We start from the raw sequence: 26,527 nt of genomic DNA, 5'->3' as shown, positions 1-26,527 counted from the left end.
GAAAAAAAGGTTAAAAAAACGTAACGTCTTAACTGATGCCTCCATAGCACAACCAGAAGTCGCAGGCATTGAAATTAAGCATAGTCAATCCAATAGAGACAATGACTTGCGAAAATGTCAACACAAAAACGACCCCTTCTTGTAAAAACTTGCTCAGTTGAGGGTGAAGAAATGAATGTTTTTGGCCAATTTTTTTTTGATATTTGTCATCCAAAGGATTGAGCTTCAAAACTATACCAATCTTGTGAGAATCCGTTGTGTGTCGAAAATTTTTGGCAGGCATGCAAACACACACATACATTTTGCTCTTTATATATATATATATATATATATATATATATATGAGAGAGAGAAGATGAAACATGGTTCTGACAATAATTCATTTTTTAAAGTGGTTAAGAAAACTTTCTATTTTTTTTATTTTTTACCATCTTGTTCTAGATGGGATGGAGCATTCTACCAAATGCCAAACATTCACCCACTATCTCATACATTCCAACCGAGAGATCTTTTTAAGATTCTAACCATTCCTTTATGTGCAATTGTTTAAATCTCTCTTGCACTTGGTTCACCTGGTAGTTTTTTTTTTACTCTTTTTCATGAGTTCAGTTCTCCTATAATTACTTGAATGATGGAGGTCTTAAGATTCCTGTTTCTTTTCATATGACCTACATAAGACATTGGTGTTTTGTTATCTTTCCCTCTTAGATCTGTTTAACTCGGCATCATTAGAAACACTAGCTTCTACTAAGGTTGCTTCTTTCTTCTTGTCCAATATATCACTGTCAGGTATAATAGCTTCATTTTTCTTAGTATGTAGCTGCAGGAATTTCATAGTCATAGTGGATGGTGTATAACTTATTTCCAACTGTTCTTTCTGATAAACATGTTGCCAGGACTTGTTGCTGTATTTGATATTCAACTTTTTACAGATTATCTAGTGGAGATATTTACACACTCCGTACTGCCACATTGCATAGTGGCAGTCTCCTAGTAAATGAAAAAGATGAACAAAAAAATTCTAAGTAAAACTGCTCAACGCATTTTGTGGGAAATTTTTTACTTTGCCCTTTCTTTGTCTGAATCTCTGTTTATATTTTCCAGGCAATTGATGATTATGAAAAAGAAAATTATTTAAACCAGTCTTTATGGATCAAAGAAAATTTCCGGGTAAGTCCTTTTTGAAAGTGAAATCGATCAATATGGTGATACAATCAAACGTAATGAGCTCGTCTGAAAATTATTTGCAAACATCAATTACAGATAAATCTAATTACCTTATGCATAATATATTGAAGTTGGCATTTTATCAATGTTTAGCATAAATGGAGATGCCCTGATATTATTGTAACTCTTTTGTTAAAACTGCAAAAGTATTTATCTAAGCTAGCAGGGACGCCCGGCGTAGCACGGTCATAAAATACACTTAAATATGCAGATTTCGTATATAATTATAGAGGCAATTTTCTATCGATTCTCATATTATAAAATTGTGATTTCAAAAATAAAAATATATATTTATATGACTTTGGTACATCAGCTTGAATCGAAACCAAAACTTATGACCTTCCATTTCTTGTAATAAATAATTTTACTAAGAATTCGTCATAACAAGTAAACGAAAGTAGCTCGGAAGAAAAAAGATGTAAGTGTGCCACACAAAATAACACACACACACTATCGTATTAATATATAGATTTTTAACTGTATGTACTAAAAATCAGTTAAGAAATGTTCCCAAAATTTTAGTTTCTTTTCAGTATTTAAGTGTTATGGGGTGGGGATGAGAGGGGGCATTATACGAGCATAACTTCCCATTTAGAAATTTAAATAATTAAGATTTGCATAAAATGTGATCTTTAGTTATTAGATATCATGCAGAAAGTCCATTTAAGCAAGATGTCAAGATTTTTATTTATTTTTTTAAAGTACCAAATTTGATCATTTTTCGAATCCAGATTCATCTAAATTTAAACAAGATTTTGAAGTATACATGTCTTAACCTTGTAAGGCTGCTATAGAAGTGGTGCAAAACAGCAAATTCTATTAACTATTTGAATATTTGTTCTGCGGCTAGCATATATATTATCAGGGAGACCTGGCATTGCCCAAGAGTGAATGAGGATCAACAAATGTTCCGCACAAAAACTGGCTTGGATTCTCTACTCACACAGATGCAGCGGGCAGCGCAACACATAGTTTTGCTATGTCACAAATGGTTACGTTTCCAACCCATTTGCCTGACCAGCAAGAACAACAAGCATCACTTCTAGATCTGTTTCTGACTACAGTTCCCGAGGATTGTACAACAAATGCTAACAGCCCACTCGGGAACGCTGACCATGCAGTGATAATGGTAGAAATCGCCCTAAATTCTAGACTCAAAACTGAAGAGCCAGTGCTCAAAACAACGGGATATTATAAAAAGGCTGACTTGGAAGCCATCAGAGATCTTATCAGAGATGCCCCATGAGAAAACATTTTTTCTCTTCCTGCTGAACAGTGCGCAAATGAGACCACTGAATGGTTCAAAACAGCAATGGAAGCACATGTTCCCATGCGGAAATTCTATAGCAAGCCCCACTCTCCCCAATGGTTTACTTCGACTTGCGCAACTGCCATTGCTCAAAGGCAGCATGCATACCGCAGATTTAACCGACATAAGTCCAGTTCAAACAAACAGAAGTACATAGAAGCTAGAAATAACGTTAAGAAAGAAATAGCGACAGCCAAGAGAGAATTTACTGAAACCACTAAAAAACGCATCGAAGCACAAAAATTAGGAAATCGTGACTTCTGGAAAATCTACAACAGTGTAGTAAATAATGGGCAATCAACAATTCCCCCACTAACCAATAATCACGAGGTTGTTTGCTCAGCAACCGACAAAATTAATAGGCTTGCCAGCCGGTTTGCCTCGAACTCCACACTGGACCCTTCCAACCACCCCCTGCCTGACTTTCCTTTGCGGACAGACGCCACGCTAGACGATCTAAAAATCACCCCTGCTCAGGTACATGCTATCATAAAAAATCTTGACACTTCAAAAGCATGTGGACCTGATCTCATCTCAGCTGTGCTATTAAAAAAGTGCTCAGCCGAAGTAGCTCCAGTTCTCTCCAAACTCTATAACAAATGCCTTAATGAATCATGCTTTCCGGGCTGTTGGAAAACCGCTTCTGTGGTACCAATATTCAAGAATTCTGGCAAAAGAACTGACCCATCAAATTATCGCCCCATTTGCTTCCTCCCACTTTTCGCCAAAATATTTGAGACCATAATTAACCATGCTCTAGTCCATCACCTTACAGATGCTAAACTTCTGACTGACAAACAATATGGATTTAGACATGCCCGTTCCACAGCTGACATTCTCACTGTAATCTCTGAATGTATATACCATTCACTGGACAAAGCGGGGGAGGGCAGAGCAGTAGCTCTAGATATATCTAAGGCTTTTGACAGGGTATGGCACAAGGGTCTCCTCAGGAAAATTAAATCATATGGTATCATTGGTAGAATACTTAACACAATTAAATCCTTCTTAGATAAGAGGAAAATCCAGGTTGTCCTCGACGGTCGAACATCTAAACAGTGTGATATAAATGCGGGAGTGCCTCAGGGGTCTATTCTTGGACCTCTATTGTTCCTGATATTTATTAATGACCTCCCCGACAAAACTGCCTCTGAGATAGGTATATATGCTGATGACACTACACTCTATAACAGGCATGACAGGAAAACAAATGAACACATATCTAAAGAAATGGCAAAAACACTAGGGGATGACCTCCAATCTGTAGTGGAATGGGGACATAAATGGATGGTCACATTCAATGCTGCCAAGACCAAACTGGTTTCCTTCAATAACTATAAGAAACCTTCTCTGCCACCAATAGCAATGGCCAGTGACTCCCTGTCTGAGAGTACATCTTTCAAACTGCTTGGCCTAATGTTCACAGGAAACATGAGCTGGAACAATTATATTGAAAACATTGCCAGGGCCGCTGCAAAAGAGGTAGGCTTTCTCTCCCGTGCTAGAAAACTACTGACACCTGAAAGTATCCTGTATCTCTATAAGGCCACTATTCGCCCATGTATGGAATATTGCTGTCACATCTGGGCTGGTGCGTCTACTACTAGTCTCTTGCTCCTAGACAAGGTTAAAAAAAGAGTCGCCAATCTGATAGGCCCTAAACTGGCATCTAAGCTTCAGCCTCTGTCCCATCGACGAAACGTTGCATCCCTCTGCTTGTTCTACAAGTATTTTAATGGTGAAGGCTCTGATGAACTGCAGACACTTGTGCCCCCATGACGCAGACACCCTCGACAAACCCGACAGGCAGCTAAATCCCACCCCCACACAGTAGAGATCCCTAGATGTAAAAGATCTTTCTACTCCAGTAGTTTCTTCCCCAGAACCGCTAGACACTGGAATTCCATTCCAGGATCCTGCTTCCCTAACTGTACTGACATGCAGAAGTTCAAGTGCAACGTGAACCGACATCTTGCTGCCCAAATCCCTACACAGTGCCCCAGTAGTTGCTGACCCTGATAGTAGCCCCCTACACCTGAGTGGCAATGTTCCTTGTTTGGGGTGAAAATGTAATAAAAAAAAAAAAATAAAATAAAAAAAAACTTCTAATACTTTTATTGTCGTTGAAATTGGTGAAGTTGACCATTTTCCAATCAAATTGTCTGCTTTAGTCCGGGATCCACTGCAGTGTACTGGGAGGAAGCTTCACATGCCTCCCCGCAGTGACTTAAGTCAAAAATATATTGTAATCTACGTTGCACTGTAAAGAACCTATTGTTGATTTTATAAAATTATTTGTATATATAATAGCTTGAATTAAAGTTTAAAATGCAAAAATCAAGTATCATGATTCAAATGTGCTCTAAATGGAAACGCTCATTTTGTCTTATCAAAGAATCTATTGTTGATTTTATATCCCCCGACTCTTTTGCTTGTGTGGTGATAAAGCTTCTCAAATGCATTTGTGATGTTAGGTTGTATAAGAGTGTTAACTTTGGTCAAAGTCGGACTATTCCTTTGATTGTATTTTTTTTTTTTTTTCAATATTTATCAGAGGCATTTCGATAGAAAACCTACATAAAAACACTCTACCTTACTGGAGCAGTACTCCCTCTGTTGGTTGAACTGGCTTTCACCCAAGGAGGAAGTTTCGTGGGAATAAGAAATTTACGTGGTTCCCAGTCACATGTATTGCCTAAAAACACTCCCAGACACATGAAGTACGTTTGGGTGAAATTTAAAAAAACAAAAAATAAGCCTAGCTGTTTCTGAGTCCATAGGAAACAAACTTAAACATACACAGACAAAGTGCCTTTTATATATGTACTAGCCCAGGTACCTGGCGCTGCCCGGGTATTTGTAAGTGGATGTTGATTAAAAAAAAGAATAAAGTTGTAGTAGGCAGGCAGGTTCGAACCCATGACACAAAGGCGGAAAAGAAAGTGGAGGTGTGTGTAAGGTTGAGCAAAAAAAAAATGCGCCAGAGGAAAAGGAGGTGAAAAAAAATGGTCTTATCGATGTGTCCGCTACAATTATGATATCATGGGTGGTCGAATTAACATCTTTTATGCAACATCTTTGACACAAGGTTTGAATGACTTGCAAAAATTTCAGCAACAAAATCGACCCCTCCTTGTAGAAAAGTGCCCAGTTAAGGGTGAAGGAATTAGTGTTTTTAATCAATTTTTCAGTATTTGTCATCTGAAGGGTCAAACTCCAAAAGGATACCGATCTGGTGAAAATCCGTCGCCTCTGTTGAAAGTTGTAGGCAGACATACATGCATACATTTTAAACAGACAGGTGAGATTTATGTTATAGAAAACTAAGTCATTGACACATATGTAGCAACATATGCAAATGACCAAGCTGTGATGCAAGCTGACGTCATAGCGAAGGAAGAGAAAAGGGGGGATAAAAAAAGCACGTGGCCGTAAGAGGCTTTTAAGCGTGTGTCGACACAAGTTTTGTTTTTTTTTCTTAACATATGGACGCACAAGAACTTTTAAAACAAGATGCCGAATGAGCTAATCCTCTGGACTTTTGCCAGATTTTTTGGCAGCCGTAAACCGTTATATGAATTACATGCATAACAGCTGGTTCTTTCAACATTGGTGTTTTAGAGATAATTTCTTCTGATTGGCTGTTTGTTACCATAGCAACTTTTTTGTTGTCGACACCTTCATAAATCATAGCGGGAATGTCGCTCACATACCATCTTATTTGGGTTATATAGAGAGAGAGTTTCTTCCTTAGAACTGCACGCCTGTGGAACTCTCTTCCAATTGCCTGCTTTCCAGCTGACTACAATCTGATTGTCTTCAAGTCAAACAAGTTCTTGATGAACCGTCCCCCTAAGTAATTCAATTTACAAAATTTCCACTACTTATGTTTACTACGCTATAATCACATTGACTAATGTATATCCATTAACCCTTATCCTCAAGTGGCCTCCGGGCCTTGATAAGTAGTGATTCTCTTCGCCGTGCTGGGGCTGATAATATTTCGCTTACGATGTTGCTCGTTAATTCTTTTTTTTATCCCCCTTCTTTCTGTTTATTTACTTAATTACATCTTTTATTTAATTTTTTTTATTTATTCAATTTAAGAAGTTGGTAATAATTCTTTTTTTATGAATTGTTGACAATGCGTATGATATATTGAACACAAAAAAGAAAAATACTATTTCAAAGCAAAGCCTGGAAAAATCATGGATTACATAGAAAAAGACAAGATATTCTAGTAAAAAATATAAATTTATAGCTTAAATTATTGTAACATTAAGAATTCATATATAATCTTGAATTAAATTTTTTTTTTAAATTCATAATGCTGCAATATTTTAAGTTAGAAATTTATTATATTTTTAACTAGAATATCTTTTTTCTTTTCCAGTTTTAACAACTAGTACTTTTACTTTTCTAAGCTTAATCTTAAGCATATTACTTTTCATGCTCACATTTTTTATGTAATATATATAATATATTCCTATAAATTTGTATTTTGTGTATTGATATTCATATTAAAAACTCTTTTTTCTGTTTATGGGTTGTGGAATCGCATTCATTTGCAAAAGATCTAGCTAATTTGCATATTCTTTAAAACATTCATTTTAATTAATTTCCTATTAGTTTTTTCGGTTTTCTTATGAGATGATCATCTTTATTTAACTATTACGTGTAATTCTATTCATGCAGATATTCTACATGATTTATATTTGCGTAATAAGGTTATAGTAAACACAAAACTCTATGCATATTTATGTATGCATATATAATGTTTAAAAAAAAAATATATATATATATATATATATATATATATATATATATAATTAAAAAATGTTGCCTACCAAACTCCTTTGTTAGTTTTTGGTCTACAGGCATGGAACTTAATATATATAGTATTCAAACCCATGCGAAAATTTATAATTGGTTTTACCAAGGGAAAATTGGTGTAAAAATTAAAGAAATGGAATTTATCAGGTGAAGGTTAAACGACAGCGTAACATAATATTGGTTCATGTTTTGATTTTTAGCCTTGCAACAAACATGTCTTCATAGCTCAGTAATTAATGTCAAAGGAAAAAGTAAATCGTAACCTAAACGTTTTGGTTTTGATTCTCTGGTGGCGCGAGTCTTTTTTTTTAACTATTTAAATCATTACTATATATTGGGTTCAATATAATAATGAATAGGAAATTTGCATTAATCAAAATATAACATTTAAGCATATTTTATGACCGGGCAATGCTGGACGACCTGTTAGTGTGTGTGTGTGTGTGTGTGTGTATATAAATAATTATTTACTATAATAATTGAATACTTACAGACACTAGTGTTTCATCCTTTTGGGAATCTTCAGTGTGTGTGTGTATATATATATATATATAAGAACATTATAATCTTTTCTAGCTTCAAAACTACATTAAGCCAAGCTGTTTCCTACTTTTTAGGAATAAGTATCGAAGAAAATTTTGTTAATTACATCATCAGTTCCAAATTTCACCAAAGACTTCTGAGACTGGCAGATGTCAATGAACTTCATCAAACTAACTGATGTATTATTAGTAATGTTGAAATAATTAATTGGAATCGGGAATAAAAAAAAAAAAAAAAAAAAAAAAAAAAAAATCAAAACTTTTGGGGTATCAGAAAAATGTGTATATATTTTCTGATGCCCAAAAGATTTTCATTGTTTTTATTTCTTTGTTGGTCCCCTAACAAAGGAGAGATTTGACCTAGTAATTCACTCCTGTTCATCCGTTTGTTTGTTTGCACTTTTTTAATCGACCATTCTTGGAGTTTTTTTTTTTTAAATTTGCACAAACATTAGTCATGGTGAAAGTAAATCAGAACAGATTTTCCAGAATAATTCTGGTTGCCCCCATAAAGGTAAAATTGTTCCAAAGCCATTTATTCATTTGTTCACACTTTTCTCACTCACACCTTGGATTTTTTTTTTTTTTTAAGTTTGCACAAACATTAGTCATAGTGAAAGTAAATTTTTCACTCATGGAAACGGATCCCACATGCTGGGCTTATTATTTTTTTTAAATTTGATTTTCATGGCTTGTATTAATGATGAAGTGATAAATATTTAATGATTTTAAACTACCAATAAAAGAAAAATCTATAACCCCAAAAGCATATTTTTATGCTTGCAAAAACATATGCATATATTACAGGTTTTTGCGATTATTTCCCCCCCCCCATACAAAAACACAAAATATTTAGAAATTAAAAAGAATTGGAATCCTCCCATCATTAAGCTGTTTTTATTTTTTCTGTTTATTTTTTTGTAAAGCAATTATTTAACAGAAGAAATTGTTGATTTTAATCCGAATTCTTTTATTTTTTTAAACCCTAACCTGATCCTAAACTAAGTTTTAAGTTTAGCTCAGCAAAAATCTGTCCAGTTTGGTTTTTATTGTATAGAAAAACTATTGTTTTTTTTTTGTTTTTTTTTTTTTAGGGGGGGGGGGTCAATTTTGGATATAAATAGAAATTTTTTGTTTTAGTAGAGTAAGAAAATGTTTCTATCTTGTAAAATTTTGTAATATTCTTTTGGTACTTTGACACAATATGAACCAAACGGCTTTTTTTTTTTTTTTTTTTTTTTTTTAAATCTTAATTCTAACTTAACAGTTTTAGGTTTAGTTCGGCAAAAGTTGGAGTTTGATTTGCATTGTGTAGAGTCACAAAGTTTGTTACTTTTAAGTTGATTTTTGATTCTTTTGGGTATTTAAAATAAAAGTATCCTCCCCCCAAAAATCAGAACTTGATCTTTCTAATTGATTGAAAAATAGTCGCTTGGCAAGTACCATGCTTTTTTTTATTTTTATGTTTTACTAAAAGTTGGAAAAAATCCTCCTGTATTCATAGTCAGAATTACTTACTTTATGACTGCAAATCTATAGATATGTCAATTTCTAAAAAGCATTGGCTGTTTTTATAAAATGATCTGCCTTTTTTGGTTTTTGTTTGTGTTTTTTGTGTTTCTTTATTTTTTTTTGTTTACTTCATATTTTTGTACCTTTTTTTGCGGCAGGTTTGGAAAACAAAACAAGAGGAAGATATGAAAGCAAAATTAGCTGAAAGTGCTCGATATAAAAGTTACAGACGATACATGAAGAAAGGAGGTGCAGGACAAATTATGTTTGGGCCTGAATAAAAACCCATACTGTTGAAATGCACAAATATAAGTATTAAAAAAAAAAAAAATGCTGGAAGAATTAAAATGATATCTACATGACCAAATTCTTTATATATGTAACAAATATACATATCTATACATGTTGATAACATTTGTGCTTTTCTTTTTTTTTTCATTTTATTTCTTTTTTAAATTTGTAAATTACTTTTCGATCACTTCCACAGTTTTATTTTCTTTTTATCATTAAATATTTCGTTTCCTTTTTTTTTTTTTTTAAACACACACACACATGCACACACACACACATATATATATATGTTTGTGTGAGACTTCCATCACTTTTTTTTGTCTTTTTCTTTTTTAAGCAAAGATCATTCTGGATTGCTAAAGCTATTTTTTGCCGTTTAGCTCAATTCGAATGCAAAGGAAAGTTTTCGGGGCGGAGTGTGGGGGGGTATTCTCTCAATTTCAGCTTTTTTTTTTTCCTTGGTCACATCCTCGCTTTCAGTTTTATTTTATTTTTATCATTAAATATTAACACACACACACGTGTGTGTGTGTGTGTGAGACCTGCACCACTTTTTTTTTTTTTCTTTTTTTTTTTGCCATTGGGCTCAATTCGAATGCAAGGGAATTTTTTTTGGGGGGGGGGGTCTCAATTTCAACTTTTTTTTTCATTGGTCACAGCCTTTTTATATATATATATAGAACAAATAGGAAAGAGAAATGAAGTCACAAAAACTATATATTGGTAAATATAGATTGGTTCATTTATTCAATAAGGGAATACAGACTATCAGTTGGGGGATAGAATGGACTCTTTATGCCAAGGCATTTCAAAACCTAATGCTTCTCATCAGAAGAGTAGAGAAGATGCTAGGTAACATAGTCAGGATGCAGCGTCTAGGAACGAAATAGATCAATTAAAATTATAGATGATGTTGGGGGCGCGTTTTATCGAATTCTAAATAAAGGAGCGTATAATATAGTGTAATGTAAAAAGGTGTATAGGGTCTTTATCATAGTCTTAAATGTACGTAATGTATGTTTTGTAATTCTATTTTATCGGTGTGTAAGATGTCTATCTATGGAGGGGCATTTTTTGACAGATCCTTTTCCTATTTGTCCTATATAAGCTCCAAGGATACTTGTTGAGCTTTATATTGTCCAGATAAGCCTCCTCTTATAGAATTGAGCTCGCTCTTTTCTTCTAACGCACTAAACTATATTTATATATATATATATATATATATATTTAATTTTTTTTTTTTTATTTAAAAACTATGTGTCTGTTTTGTTTCATCTGTGTAGTTTTAAAATAAAATACATAATATTAGCTCTAGTACAACCTATGATTGAACATTATGTATGCATATATATTAAATTACACATCAGTGTAATATCATACAATGATTTAATTTCAATTTTGGAGCAATAAATCTTGACACTGACTTCTGGGGAAAAATTCACAGCATATTTGAACATGATCTAAGTCATATATCAATATCAGCTATGTATATTGAGCACTTTTATATTTATTTTAGTCGTTTATATATAGTGTTTTAGACAAACAACTAAAACAAATATAAAAAGTGCTCAATATACATAGCGCCAATATTGATTGAAATAAGTCGAAGATTGATAATTTGGATTATTCGAACTACTTTTTTCATCTTGAATGTTGTTCTTACAACATTGCAGTCAATATAACCTTTGACCTTTTAAGTGTATCTTTTTGAATTCTAAAATTTCAACCCGAACCCTTTATCTTCTCCATGGATTTTTTAATTTTATTCTTGCTGTTGCCTGTAGTGAGGATGAAACCATTAACCTCCGTAAGGCATATGGTGCAACGGATAAAGGTGTTAAATAACAATCAGATTTAAGTGACAGTCTTTTGGAGGTAGAAGTTCGATCCTCACTACAGGTGATACTAGTAATAAAATAAAAATTATTTACTAACGATTTCTAACCAGTTGATGTAATGAGAATAATCTACCCCTGTGGATAAAATAACAGGTTGCGTTAGAAATTCTGTATAGATTCCTGAGTTCGACAAGATGCATCGGAAGAAAGATGGAGATTACATCAACCAAAATGTTGTCAAAAAAGTAATACGCAAGATGAGAATAGTAATATGAAGAATCCAAGTAAGCAAATATTACTTTGATTACATGAAAAAAAAATCCTTGTTTCAAGAAACTTGTGTAATAAATTCTGGTTCTGAATTTTTGATATAGTGATTGATTCTTTGGAGTCTTTAGACTACTGTTCTCATCATGTGTGTTATTTTCATGTTTTGATTGATGTAACCTTTGACCCTCTTCAGGTGTATTTTATTTAGTTCAGAATCTGCACAGAATTTCAAATTGAACTCTTTATTTTTAATCCATGGGGCAGCGTGCTCTCCTTCCATCAACCATGACTGTGTAGAAGTCCTAAGTAATTTATAATTGCACTTTGGGTGTTGCACTAGCTGAGGATTGAACCTCAACCTCCAGAAGAATATAACTTTTACAACTGAATTTTACCAAATACTCCATCCACTGCATCCTAGGTCCTTGCAGACATTGACCAAAACATTGCACAAATAGATGAGAATAGTAATCTGAAGAATCCAAATAATACGGACTGCATAATAAACTTCTGAATATTTATCAGAACTTATATGCAAATTTTTTTTTTTTTTAATATTTCTTTTTCGCCTTATTTTTGAGTTTCATTGTTTTTTTTTTTTTTTTTTTCGTTTACAATTCATTTTTAAAGAAAGAAGTCCAAAATGAAAAAGAATCCAAAACTTTATTTTTCAAATCTTATTGCTTCCTCTTTCCCGGTCCTGGATATGACCTTAAACTATATCCGATGGTGAGGCCCCAGCTTGCAGGCTTTTGGGAATGTGGAGCCACCCTTTAATTGCCATTGCTCCCAGGTCCACTCTGACCCGGAGTGGTAGTACCTGTTAGGGTCCCAACTATGGGTTAAATAGAAACCGACTTGAAAAAAACAAATATATTCTATTAAAAAGCATTTTTTCAAAATCACTGGATTTGGCATTAAATAACTTGAAAAGGGTTGATATGCCGTAAAACACACACAACCAATCCTCTTTCCCTTCCCTTTGAATTTTCTTTTGACTTTCAAAATTTTTTTTCTGAAATTAACTAATATAATATATATATATATATATCTCAAATAATTATCTTGATCTTAAACAAATCTATTAATAATACATCTATTTCAGTAAACGTTCGCTTTTCTTTAATTTTTCCCTCAATAGGGCCTTATATAAGACTCTATCCAGTAGTACTTTACTGTAAAGAAAGACAACACAAACCATAATTTGTGTTGTCTTTATAATGCTGAAAGAAATAAGAACATAAATCAAACTGCATACAAGGTAATAATGAGCCAAAGTTTTATCTGTTTACTTCTCCATATTGTATGAAGTATTCCTGAAGTTGGATCATGAAAACTTTGATCACTCAAAACCTGATCAGGCTGAAATTTTGCATAATGGTTGTCATCAAAGAGCATTAGATCTATGCATCAAATTTGGAAAAATTGGAACTTAAAGTCCCATAAAAATTTCTACTTTGATTGCACTTTTTAATGTCAAAAGTCAAGGTTATATAAGATGCAAGACTTCAGTGGCTACAATATGGGCCAAGTAGTGAGTCTTTATTATGGATGAAACTGAAGTCATTAAAATCTTGACTTTCACCTTTTCTTTGACCTTGATATCCCAAAATTAAATTGGTTTCAAGTTAGATAATGATCGATCTTTAGATCAAGTTTATTGTTGACTGGTCAAGCAATGTGGATGCTATATTTAATTTCCCTCTCATGGTGGGAAGGTGTGATGCAAGGTTTAGAAAGTGGGATTGAAGAGTCTGTACCCTAGAGGAAGAGCACTCTGGCTTACAAAAAATTGCCCGGGCAGCTCTGTCAGCATTCCTCAGTAGGGGCTCCTAAGGTGATTAGCAATAAACTTTTTTTAAAAGATGAGAGAATGAACCTCCTAGAACTACACAGGATCAGCAATATACCCCAATCAACAGGGGAAAAGTTATTTCAATAATGGATCATACTCTGTTGGCTATGATGCCGCAGGAAATCTCCCTGCTGTGGCAAGCGATGTGGACAGTAGACTATAGACAAATGGTGAGAAACTCACTCTACTTAAAACATAACCTCTTTTACAGGGATAACATAAAATTTGTTTGTCTTGGCTATTTTTGACTTACACCTTCCTTGACGGAGGTAGGTGTCAACTACAAAAAAAATTTTTCGAATTTAGTTCTCCTCCTCTCTCTCTCTTCTCCAAGAATGTCTCAATGCTAGCTTGTTCGTTCATCTGTATAAGCCGATCACTTTTGTGATTGCATTACAATAGAACAACAAAAGTTGAGCACTTGATGTAAATCGGTCAAGCTGTGTATATGTTTAATACTTGTTACATGACGTACAAATAGGAACCCCAACGATGTCCGTCGTTAACTGTCAGTCTCCAGCGATTTTTTTTTTTTTTTTTTTTTTTTTTTTTTTTTTTTTCCCCCTCTCTCTCTCTCTCGAATGATTTAGACTCCAATTTTTCCTAGCTGCTAACACAAGTGTTGTCAACCAGACACTGTCTCCAACAGTCGTAAACTCAAGATCATCCATAAATCATTTGTATTGTTGTAAACTCATAGGTAATCCTGAAATTGCCTGCAAGCCAACTCTACATCCATTGTTCAAGTCTTTTGTTTCCATCATCTGCTATACCTCGATCACAACCTCAGCTCTGCTTTTTTGTCTATCCTGGTGAACAACTTCTTCTCGGTTGTTCTGCTGATAAACCCATTTCCTATATCTTTGTGTCCCACCCCCCCTTCCCGATGAACTTATTTTTTCTCATCTTTTGTCATATTTCTTTTTCTCTCTCTCTCTCTCTCTTTTTTTTTTTTCTTTTTTCTTTTTTTTTCTTTTTTTTATTTCCTAGTTCTTGGGGATGGGGGCAACGCTGGAAGTATCACGCTACGATTCCAATGCTAAATTCAAGTTGAACGAAATCTGAACTAAGCGTTATAATAAAAGAAGTATGAATATTAGTTTAAGAATTATATTTGATCCATTCAGAAATTGGATAGCAAGAAGTGTGAATGAGTGACATTTTTGGAAATCCTTTAGCTTTTCCACTCAGTGTTTTATGCATCTTATTTTGAGTTATAGATGCTAGATTAAGAGTCTGTCCAGAAGCCAGCTTTCCTGCTTATCTCTATATATTATAAAAATGACCTTGGTTATTTGGCTGCGCAATGTTCTCTACCAAACTATTCTGTCAATTTTTGTTCTACAGACTTAAAACTTGATACATCGGTGTATTCGGACCCGAGGAACAAAATCTATTTGCTTTTTTAGCCAGAAAAAATAACTAAGGTGTCAAAATTGAAAAATTGGAACTTGTCAGGCATAGTTTGATGTAATGTGTATGCTATACGCATGCGCAAATATACATTCATATGTTTAACTGCGTTAATTTGTCAAGTTTTTATATGCATGTGTTGTTGGCTCGTATGGTATCAAATAACGCAAAGGAACTAAATGTTTTAGTTTATTAGCTGATGGAATCTAATATTTTTTAACGTTTGAAATCCTTACTATATGTTAGGTACAATATAATAAATAGAGAATTGACTGTATAATAATGACTACAAAATCAGCATAAATTAAAATGTCATATTTAAGCATATTTTTTTACTAGGCTATGCCAGCTGGCCTGCTAGTATATTTGTAAATTTAAGATTTTTCAACAAAATGTTGTTTTTTTTTCTCTTTTCTGAATTATGTAATACTAGCTTACTTACTTAGGAACTCCCACATCCTGTAATATGATCGTTTTTGGTTTGAAATCTGATCCACAGCGTCTCCAGCTTCTTTCTGTTGTGATCAAATCTCTCTTGAATATTGGTAAGACCCGTTAAAATGCCACAATTATGTTTCTGTAATGTAGTTTCAGAATATATCTGATTTTAGGAGGATGACTTTTTGACATATTTCCATTTTATGGATTGATGTGAATGTATGTACCAATTTTAGACAGAACAGATACATTTTAATTTGAAACTGAGAAAATGTATTTTAATTTGAATTTCATGCTCAACCCAGCATGACATCGGATGAAATTTTTACAAATTACATTTTTGTATTGCATCTTCAGAGATCAGGTGATCCAATCTTTTAAAAAAAAGGGCTGGGAGTTGATAATGTCTGAATATGAAATTGCATTAGCATAATATTATTTAGATGACAAAATTTATGAAATGTTATTCAAGAGTCAAAGATTCCAATTTTTAATAAATTGGGATTACGTAAAAAAAAAAAAAACAATGCCCCGAACATAAAATCCTTAACGAAAAGCCAATCTTTCATGATAAACACCCGTCTAGCTGAAACCACTGTCAATAATTTTCCCCATTCTTTATCTGTGCCTAAATCAAAGTGTAGATTTCATGAACAAAGCTTGTTTCTTAGAAGTGCACGACTGTGGAACTCTGTTCAATTTGCCTGTTTCCCACCTGACTACAACTTGGATGTCTTCAAGTGCAACATAAACAAATTCCTGATGAACTCTTTATCAAATCTTCAATACTAACGATTACTACGATACTATCCCATTGATTACTGTACACGCAATACACCTTATCCCTGAGTGGCTTCTGGGCCTTGATAAGTGGTGACCACCATGTAAAAAAGAAAAGGCGAATTTGCAACCTCTGAATTTGAAGTCATGTGCACTATCCATTGCATTACAAAGAAATATTCAAGCACTGTTTTCCAACCAAAGTATCTGAAATGTTCAAAACTAACTTTTCTATGAAATATTTGCAATTAAGAATCTAATTTTTACTTTCAGTTTGAATTTAAACTAAAAAAATATTTTTTATAACTGATTCAAAATGAACCAAGTAATTTACTAAATATTTGACATTTTTGCTTCTTTATTTAATGGGAGTTGTCCATTTTCTAACAGAATTCTGCTTCTTTTTTTCTGCTTAAATCTGCATGAGAACCTCTGACATCTTTTAATTTAATAAGTGAAATAAAAAAAAATATCTCTGCGAGTGGTAAGATACGAATAAATTAAACAAAAATACGGTAAAATGCTCTGTTTTAAAAATAGAATGGAAATTTAAATTTCGTTCCATTTTAATCTTTTTTTTCTTTTTTTTTTAAATTGCGCAAATGCTCGGAAGTAATCGAAAGAATAACCTTCAACAATCATACTTTTTATATATAAAAAAAAAGTCAATTTGGTATATCTTTTTTGTATTTTTTTTTTGTATTTTTTTTTTTTTTTTTTTAATACATAAGTCCAACTCACATTTCATATTGGAAATGTCAAATTTTCTGGGTTTTCGGGTACGCTTACAACAAATACTCCCCCCCCCCTCACCTCAAGAACGACTTTCAGAATAGACCCCCCCCCTCCCAACCTTGTCACTTTGGACATATGACCATTTGGCGCAAATCTCCATATTTAATGAGAAATCTCCTACTTGAGTCTTCTTGGCCTAAAATTTTAGCATTGCATAAAAATGCTTATATTTGCAAATTGTGGACATATCGACGATTATGCTATCTATTCATTTAACTTAATTTTTATTTTATCAATTACTTTCATTTTTTTTTTTTTTTTTTTTTTTTGAGGGGCGCACGCGGAAAAAAAGATTAAAATGGAACAAATGGAAATTTCTGCTCCATTTTTTTTTTTTTAAACAACCATAAAACAGAACGTTCTCCGCAAGTTTTACCGAAAATATTCTATATTACAGTAAGAATGACATACTTAACCTTGCTATCTGGTCATGGCTGATAGAACAAGAATAATCTTTCACCGATGCCTTTGTTCAGTCTCGAACGACAAAGGATACTCCCATAGGGGCAACTGGCAAAAATGGTGGGATTGCTCTACTGCTCCAGTAGATATCTCACTGCTGATGCAATTCTCTACCTGTATAAGAGTCAAGTACGTCCAAGGAAGGAGTACTGTTGACATATCTATCTGGGTAGGAGCTGCCAGAGGCAGTTTATTCTGCCTTGATAGAGTACAAAATAGTCTTCGTAGCCTAGTGGGGGATGCCTTTTCTCTTCCCTGCAACCCCTTTCTCACGGAAGAGACGTGAGCCTGTCTCTGCTTTGTCCTTATTTCCATGGCAAATGCTCATCTGAGCTCCAATCTATGCCCCCCCCCCGCCCTGTCCGAAGAACACTCGTCTAGTTGAAACCACGATCAATAATTTCCCTCACTCTGCTTCCTAACTGACTACAATATGGTTGTCTTCAAGTCCAACATAAACAAATTCTTGATGAGCCATCCCCTTAAGTAATTCAATTTACCAAATTTCCACTACTAAATATGACTACATGTTCTCCTTAACTCTGTACACTCATTAACCTTTATCCTCGAGTGGCCTCCGGGCCTTGATAAGTGGTGACTGCTTTGTAAAAAAAAAAAAAATCCTCACATTTCTCATTGGCAGGTTTTTATACCTTAATTTTTTTTCCTTACATTAAGTAGCTTCATGCCTTGTTTGGAGCGATATCCATAAAAAGTACAATGTATTGAAAATTATACAATAAATAAAATCAATATTTGAATAAATCTTCATCAGTGCAAAATATAAAAATAGAAAATCAAACAATTAATTCGGATGGATTTTGAACTGGAGTTAAATTACCTCGGTTCTAAAATATCAATATTCATCCTGTAAAGATATTTCCTTTTTTTTAGCATTGGTACAATAATTACAAGTTCAACACAATCAGAGGCAGACCATGGCATGGATCAGGAGAGCATTGGGAGATTGAAACGAGCTGACAACCATGACTTCAACAGAACGTAAATGTGGACATTAGCGTGTAGAGGGTCAGTGGAGTCACACAAGCACTCAGAGTGCAACGAATATTTATGGAAAGTTTCAGTCAATATTTTCTTTTCTTTTTATAATTATGAACCCATGCATCTCCATCGGCAGTTGTCAGTATGAGAGATGACACAGGTAGAGCAAGAAGATGAAGAAGACCGCGGAAACAACATTGGAGTCGACAATGATCATTGTTGAGCAGGAACCATGTGGTTTGACAGTATAAAATTAAACAAATTGATGAGAAAACTTAAATGTAAAAAAAAAAAAAAAATGTTTAATTTAAAAATTGAATTTAAATATGCTAGCAGGGAACCAGACATTTCCTGGGATTGAATAATGATCAACAAATGTTCCGCCCTCCCAATACTTTTATTGTCATAAGAATCTATGAAATCACCCATTTTTCAATCAAATCGACTTAATTAACTACTCTAATCGGGGGGGGGGGTCTACCAGGAAGAAGCTTCACATGCTGACTTAGGCTATAATAGATTGTAGTTTACATTGCACTGTAAAGAACATACTATTGATTTTATATAATTTTTATATGCAGTAGAATCCCATGATATGGTATTAAAAATTAGTAACTGAAATTTAGTACAGTATATAATACGCTCGTATATAATCAAATAACATTATAAATAACATCGTAAGGCAGGGCAAATACCGTAACCAGGGGATGGAAAAAACATTGTTTTTTACATCGTAATAACCTGAAAAAAAAAACGTATCCTAGGGCCATCATATATCCCAGAGTTCTACTGTAATAGCTTCTTTCCAAGAACTTACTATCTGTAAAACACATTGATAAAGGATTGCTTCCCAGAGGCCGACAACATGGTCATCTTCAAATCCAATAAAAACCATTTTCAAATTGTATTCATGAGTTTTAATCGTCTTATAATTTCCATCATTCAACTATCACTATCCATCTCATTAACCGTTATCAAAGCTAGAAGACACTCAAGGATAAGTGGTTACTCGTTAGTGAATTAATTTCAAAAAGAAAAGATAAACAGATTCTTAGCTTAAGTTATTTAAGTGTTTCGGACCGTTTCCTTGACCAAGTTATGTTCCAGCCTTTTTTTTTTTTTTTTTTATAGTTTTTGTCAGGTCTTTTTGGTAATTTTGTTGTATGATGGGTGGCTGTTTAACATGGGGGGAGGGTGTAAATCGTATATATGTTTCTATTATTATCTAGTGTATGATTGTGTGCAAGCGTATATATGTGTGTGTTCATCTATGACTGTCTAGCATTGTGGTCATCTAATCTAAAGTTTGTTGCATGTGTATGTACACTGAAATACAATTCATGACGCAATAATAATATACATAAATACTTTTACAAAACAAAAGACGAATACGACTTATTTGGGGTTTCAACATCTGGCCGATTGGCAACATATCTGGTCCATCTTTAGTCTTGTCTTGAAGGAAAACTGCAAATGAAAATTCTCGAGAACGACACAGCCTCGAGCAGCAACTTTTTATCCCAGAGTGTTTTTTTTCCCCCTTTTGGAAAGTTGCAATGCTGTTTCTAGATTCCTATATTTAATAGGCATTGGGCTCCTAGCTTCTCTAGGATGGTCTTTTTGAGATACATGGAAATTAGTTGGTGTTTAGAGCTTGAAGATAGACAGAGTTGACAGCCAACTGGTCATGATGACTCAACATCATGACCGGTCGGCTGTCAACTCTGTCTCCTTCAAGCTTTAAACACCAACTAATTTCCACATTAATTTTATTTATTTGCGGACTATTATCCTCATCTTTTCACATCCAACTATTCCTCTGGTCTTTGTCAGGTGGTAAACCGGGACGGGATAGGAATGTTGAGTCTCTTAACTGTATCCTCAGTAATTACTGCCTTCCATAGTTGTTGTCGTCTCACCGCGTTTTGGCCGACTAATCCTCTGGCCTGCTTTGGGTAGGATTGCAACTGCTATCTTCAGACAATGCTCACCTGGAACCATGGCGATTTAACGTCTCTATCCACTGTGCCAGAGGAAAAGTTGACCAAAACAGAGAAATATATATGTCTCTTCTTCCAGCAGAGCTAAAGAAACATGTTTCACTCCTTTGAAGAAAAAAAAGCACATGGCAAAGTGATTTCGTATGTTGACGGCTGATATTTGTGCAGCCTAACAAATAATTTAGACTGGTCATCGAATGTCCAGATCCAATATCTGAATCATATGATTTATGATCCGGACGGTCTTAGTTTACACGGCATTAACATAAATTTATTTATTTATTTACTTATGTACGGACTGTTATCTTCATCTTTATAGTTGTTTCACAACGTTTCGGCCAACTATTACTCTGGCCTTCGTCAGGTGGTAAACCAAGACAGGATAGGAATGTTGAGTCTCTTAATTGTATCCTCATTAATTACTGCCTTCCATAGTTGTTGTCATCTTGCCATGTTTTGGACAACTTATCCTCTGGTCGGCTTTGGGTAGGATTGAAACTTATCTTCAAACAATACTCATCTGGGACCGAAGAGATTGAATGTCTCTACTATCCACTGCACAACGGGCCCTAAAGGGCGATCAAGGTTGGATTTTTTGGTCTTATATATTGAATTTTTTTTGTTTTTTTCTTATCTAGGCTAGGGGAATAGTTGACCAAAACATTGTGAAACAACAAACAGAAGATGAGGATAAATAGTCAACAAATAAATATATGTATAAACTGCTCATCTCCAAAGGATTCCAGTAATGAAAATAATTTCCACATATCTCAAAAGACCATCCTTCCCTCTAAATTAGATCATTAGTAGGGCTATGACAAGAGCATATTCTTATCATTGTTTGGACTCTCAAGTATATATCTGACACAGACGCAGTAAATCAAATAAAAACATAAGATATTAACTGATATATACTCAAACGTTAAAACAATGAAAGAATATTCTCTTGTCATAGCCCTAGTCATTAGAATACGTCACTAAAATAATCACCTGATATTTTTACATGTCATCATTTTTAAGCTGTCAAATAAATTATACCATTTTTAAGTTAACATTCCTAAATTAATGTCAATAAATATTTGTTCTAAATATTTATTATTATTCTGCATATTTTAGTTGACAAAACTTTTTGGCCTGAATAATCATGATACTCTTCGACCAGCATCCTTTCGGCATTGTCCAGTCAATATCCTACAATTTCCAACGAAACCTTTTAATCAACTGAGATTCTAATATTTTTAGATATTTAGTATCAGTTAAATTTTAGGGCCATTCACCAAAGATTTAAATCACAACTTTTAAGTAGAAGACCCCCCCCCCCGACTCACCCAACTAGCAACTAAGTCCTGGTTTTAAAAATTGACATCCAAACTATCTCTGGTCAGGTCTTTATTTTAAAAATGAAAATACTAAGACCAGGAGTCGAACTATATGTAAAATTAACTTATATGAGTACTAGCATACTGTTTGGTGTTGCCTGACCATAAAATATACTTTAATATGATCATTTTAATTTATGCAAATTTCCTATATATTATTATAGAGCCAATATGCTATTATATTGTACCTAATATATAGTATTCATTTCAAATGTTTAAAAAAAATAAATAAATAAATATAACTTGAGTGCCATCAGCTAGAATTGAAACCAAACCATAACTCTCCAGTATTATTCGTTACCATCTGAGCTAAGTCTATACTATGCCTACCAAGTTCCAATTTTGTTTTTCAATTTTGACCTAGTAGTTATTTTTACCGGCTGAAAAACAAATTGAATTTGCTCTGCAGATCCAAATCTCCTCAATATCAAGTTTCAAGTCTGTAGACCAAACATTGACAGAAGTTTGGTAGAAACCCTTCTGCACACACACGCAAGGTCACTTTTATATATAGACTGGTCTGGGTGCCTGTCATTAACTGGCTGTTTGGAGGTGTGTGTTGGGGGGGGGGGAGGTAGTAGGCAGGCAGGCTTGAACCCATACCACGAAGGAGGAAAAGAATGTGAAAAAAAAAAAAAAAATGACAGCTTCACTATTGCGTCCATCACCAAACCAGAAGTGGCTAATGTTTAAATTAAGGCTAGTCACTTGAAAAGAGAGGATGATTTTCAAAAATATCGGCAGAAAAGCGACCCCCTTCTTGTAGAAAAGTGCCCAGTTGAGAGTGGAAGAATTTATGTTTGTAGCCAATTTTTCGATATTTGTCGTCCAAAGGGCAGAGCTTCAAAACTATACCGATCTCATGAAAATCCGTCGTCTATTTTGAAAGTTTTAGGCAGACATACAAACATACATGTAAACAGACAGGTTACTGCAGAGGATTATTACTGTGGACCAAAGTTTACTCAGTGTGAATAGTATAAAAGTGAAGCCTGGCAAGTGAGGATTTAAGATTGCTTATTCTTTTGTTTTGATTTACCAAAGTAATAACCCTGTTTAAATATTAAAAAAAAAAAAAAAATGTTAAAACTTAAAAAAAAAAATATATATATATATATATATATATATAATATATAAGGCAAATGAACGATGTTACAATTTCTTAAAATCGGAAAAACAAAACCTAAAAAAAGAAAACACTAATGTGATGGAAAAAAAACCCACAAAAACAAATGTTAAAACTTCTTTAAAAAAAATATAAAATAAAAAAAATAAAAATAAAAAAAAAACAAAAAAAGCAGCATACGTGAAAAATGGCATAAATAACCCTGTTTCAATATTAAAACTTCAAAAATCGCAAAAAAAAATATAAGACACCTCACATCACGATTTGAACTTACAACCTTTAGATAATGACGCCACGCTCTTATCAACTGAGCTAAGAGGACGTTGACAAAATTAGGTCATTTTTTTTTTTTAATATTTAAACTGATTCAAGTTTCGACATCATTTGCGCATGCGTAGAAGCAATCTTGTTATGAAGATACAATTTTTTTTCCCACCCCTTATGGTAGAAAAGGGTCTGGTTGGGGGTGAAGGAATTAATGTTTTGGGTCAATTTTTCGATATTTGTCGGCTCAAGGTTCGAGCTTGAAAATGATACCTATCTGGCGAAAATCTGTGGCCTGTGTCGAAAGTTTTTGTGAGATATACAAACACACACACACACACACATACATTTTCGCTTATATAGACTAGGGGGGGGGTAACCAGCATTGCCCGGGTGTTTAGAGGTGTATGTGTTAAAAAAAATAAATTTTAGTAGGAAGGTGGGATTGAACCCTGAAGCCTTGACGCGAAGGTGGAAATGAAAGAGAAAAAAAGCCAGCCACCTAACCATCTCAGCCACGAGGGGAGAGGAATTGATTAGCATGTTAAGTTAAGGGTTATAAAGTGAAATATACAGGTGCGAGGAAGTGGCGTAATGTTTGACCTAGTTTTGCGCTGCAAGCCAATTACTGTTTTCCCCGCTCCATCATTCGCTTTTCGAAGACGCGGCAAGTTGGTAAAAGTCAGGCAAATTAAATACACACGCGACCCTCATTGTTAACTTGTAGATATTATCATTTAGACATGATATAAAAAGTTTTAAAAATGAGCGACGGCCTCGAGAATATAGTAATGAAAGTTCGGTAAATTTGTTAACTTAAGTGGAACGGCTCATCAGAAACTTGTTCATGTTGGACTTGAAGACAACCATATTATAGACAGCTGGAAAGCAGAAAAACGGAAGACAATTCCACAGGCGTGTAGTTCTAAGAAAGAAGCTTTGATCATGGAATCTATGTTTAGGTTTAGGCACAGATAAAGAGTGGGGAAAATTATTGATAATGTTTTCAGCTAGTCTAGTGTTTCTTGTAAAAAAGCCTTTTGCAGACATACACAAAAAGCGAACATACATACATACATACATACGCATTTTCGCTTTTATATATATAAATGGCTTGAATTAAAGTTTAAAATTAAAAAGTCCGGTATCATGGTTTAATTGCGCCCTAAGCAGAAACATTAATTTTACACACGTCCCTGTCATATCAAAAGAACCTACTTGTTGAGTTTTTTTGTTTGTGTGGTAATAACACTTCTCAAATGCACTTGTGATGTTAGGCTGTATAAGGTGTTAACTTTGGTCAAAATCGTCAGTTCCTACTTTCATCAGATTATTTTGATTATCTATTTATCAAAGACATTTAGATACAAAACCTATCTAAGAACACTGACAGATGCATAAAGTACATTTGTGTTAAATTTAATAAAAATCAGCCCAGCCATTGCAGAGTCCATAAGGAACTCTCTCTCTCTCTCTCTCTCTCTCTCTCTCTGTCACACACACACACACACATAGTTCCTTTTATATAATAGTAGAGATATTTGTGAAAAGTAGTTTTTTTGTTTTTTTTACATAGGCGTCACCACTTATCAAGGCCGATCGGCCACTCAAGGATAAGGGTTAAAGAGTGTAGAGTAGTCAAAAGGACAATATAGTAATCGATAGTAATGGAAGTTCGGTAAATTTGTTAACTTAAGTGGAACGGCTCATCAGAAACTTGTCCATGTTGGACTTGAAGACAACCATGTCATAGACAGCTGGAAAGCAGAAAAACGGAAGACAATTCCACAGGCGTGTAGTTCTAAGAAAGAAGCTTTGATCATGGAATCTATGTTTAGGTTTAGGCACAGATAAAGAGTGGGGAAAATTATTGATAATGTTTTCAGCTAGTCTAGTGTTTCTTGTAAAATTTGGCGAGGGGGGACCATAGATTGAAGCTCAGTCGAACACTTTCCATGAAAATAACGATAAAGCAGAGACAAACTCGCAACATCTCTTTGGAAGAAAATATGCATGTAGTATCATCTAATGTTAGAGGTGGTAGACGTGTTGCAATTTTGCACCAGCTGTTCTAGGAGGGTTCAATCTGTTTGCAAAACAAAACTTTGTTGGTTTGGTCATATTGCAAGAATGGATGAAAGTTCTTGGATTAATGGATATCAAACAGTTGAGGTAGCAGGTCAAGTTCATGGGGGAGAAAGTGATAAGGATGGACTTGAAAGAAGGATAAATAAAGACCATGCCAAAGTTAGTTTCAAGAGTAAATTTCTAAAAGCCATCCGACACCTTTGAGACTGTAAAACATATTAAACTGGATATGAGGGTTCAGCTGACCATCCGCTGCAATAGATTGGTTATGTTCTCTCGTTTAAAGAGATAAAAATAAACATCCTTAAGATGCGTTCATTTAGTTTGCACATTTAGCAAATGCTATTTCAGACTTAAATGTGGCCAAGTTTCCCTTTTCTTGAGATGTGATACTATGGATGCCCCCCCCCCTCTCCCCAGTGTTAGGAAGTGATTAAAAAAAAAAAAGAAAAAAAAGAGCTATAACTATGGGAGGAAATGAATTATGAGTAGAACAAAAGTATAGAAAGTAAAATTTTCGAACTTTGAGACAGGAAGACGCCTCACGGTCAGTGGTCAGTTTCCAAATAGTCAGCTCAGAGTAGCTTATAGAGCAAGTGCAAAAGTATTCAGTTTCTATTAAGCAGGTGTGATTAGGACTAAGACAGAAAAAAGAAAAACTGCACATAAAGGCCAATATATAAAGAGTTAGTTTCGACAATTTTCAGTTTGTAGCTTGAACCAGATCAGGAGAGTTTTAGCAGATAAGGAGATTAACTAATCTACCGACTGACGAACATGCTTCGACAGGCAACGTTTGGGGACTCCCTTATTATACATACACTCAGGGCATAACTGATTTATACATGGTGTTCGGTGCTTGCGTTTTCTTTTGTTTGCGTTGTTTATTTTTTTATAATTGTAAACCAGTGCTTGCCTTCTCGGCAGTCACCAATGTGAGAAATGACGACACTGCCAAAACGAGAATAAGAAGAAAACAAAGACAAATGGAAGACTATGGCACACAACAACATTGGGGTGATGATTATACACAGATGTACAAATGTATTTAAAAATTTAAAAAAAAAAAAATTTTGTCTTGAATTTAACTGAGATGTGAAAAA

At 34.1% G+C, this 26,527-nt stretch overlaps 1 protein-coding gene across 1 annotated transcript in view; it reads left to right on the top strand.

Moving 5' to 3' along the window:
• LOC145293235 (dnaJ homolog subfamily C member 25 homolog) overlaps window positions 1–9,837 on the top strand; it is a 118,485-nt gene extending 108,648 nt beyond the window's left edge. The window contains exons 10-11 of the mRNA XM_080139802.1: window positions 1,105–1,170; window positions 9,582–9,837. Coding sequence (XP_079995928.1) covers window positions 1,105–1,170; window positions 9,582–9,704 — 189 coding nt within the window. The 3' untranslated portion in view covers window positions 9,705–9,837. The remainder of the gene's footprint in view (window positions 1–1,104; window positions 1,171–9,581) is intronic.
• Window positions 9,838–26,527: the final 16,690 nt, after the last annotated feature.

This window comes from Euprymna scolopes, chromosome 14, assembly GCF_053919585.1.
Source record: "Euprymna scolopes isolate OS-2025 chromosome 14, ASM5391958v1, whole genome shotgun sequence".
NCBI lineage: Eukaryota > Metazoa > Mollusca > Cephalopoda > Sepiida > Sepiolidae > Euprymna > Euprymna scolopes.
This window is presented reverse-complemented; position numbering and strand designations above follow the sequence as displayed.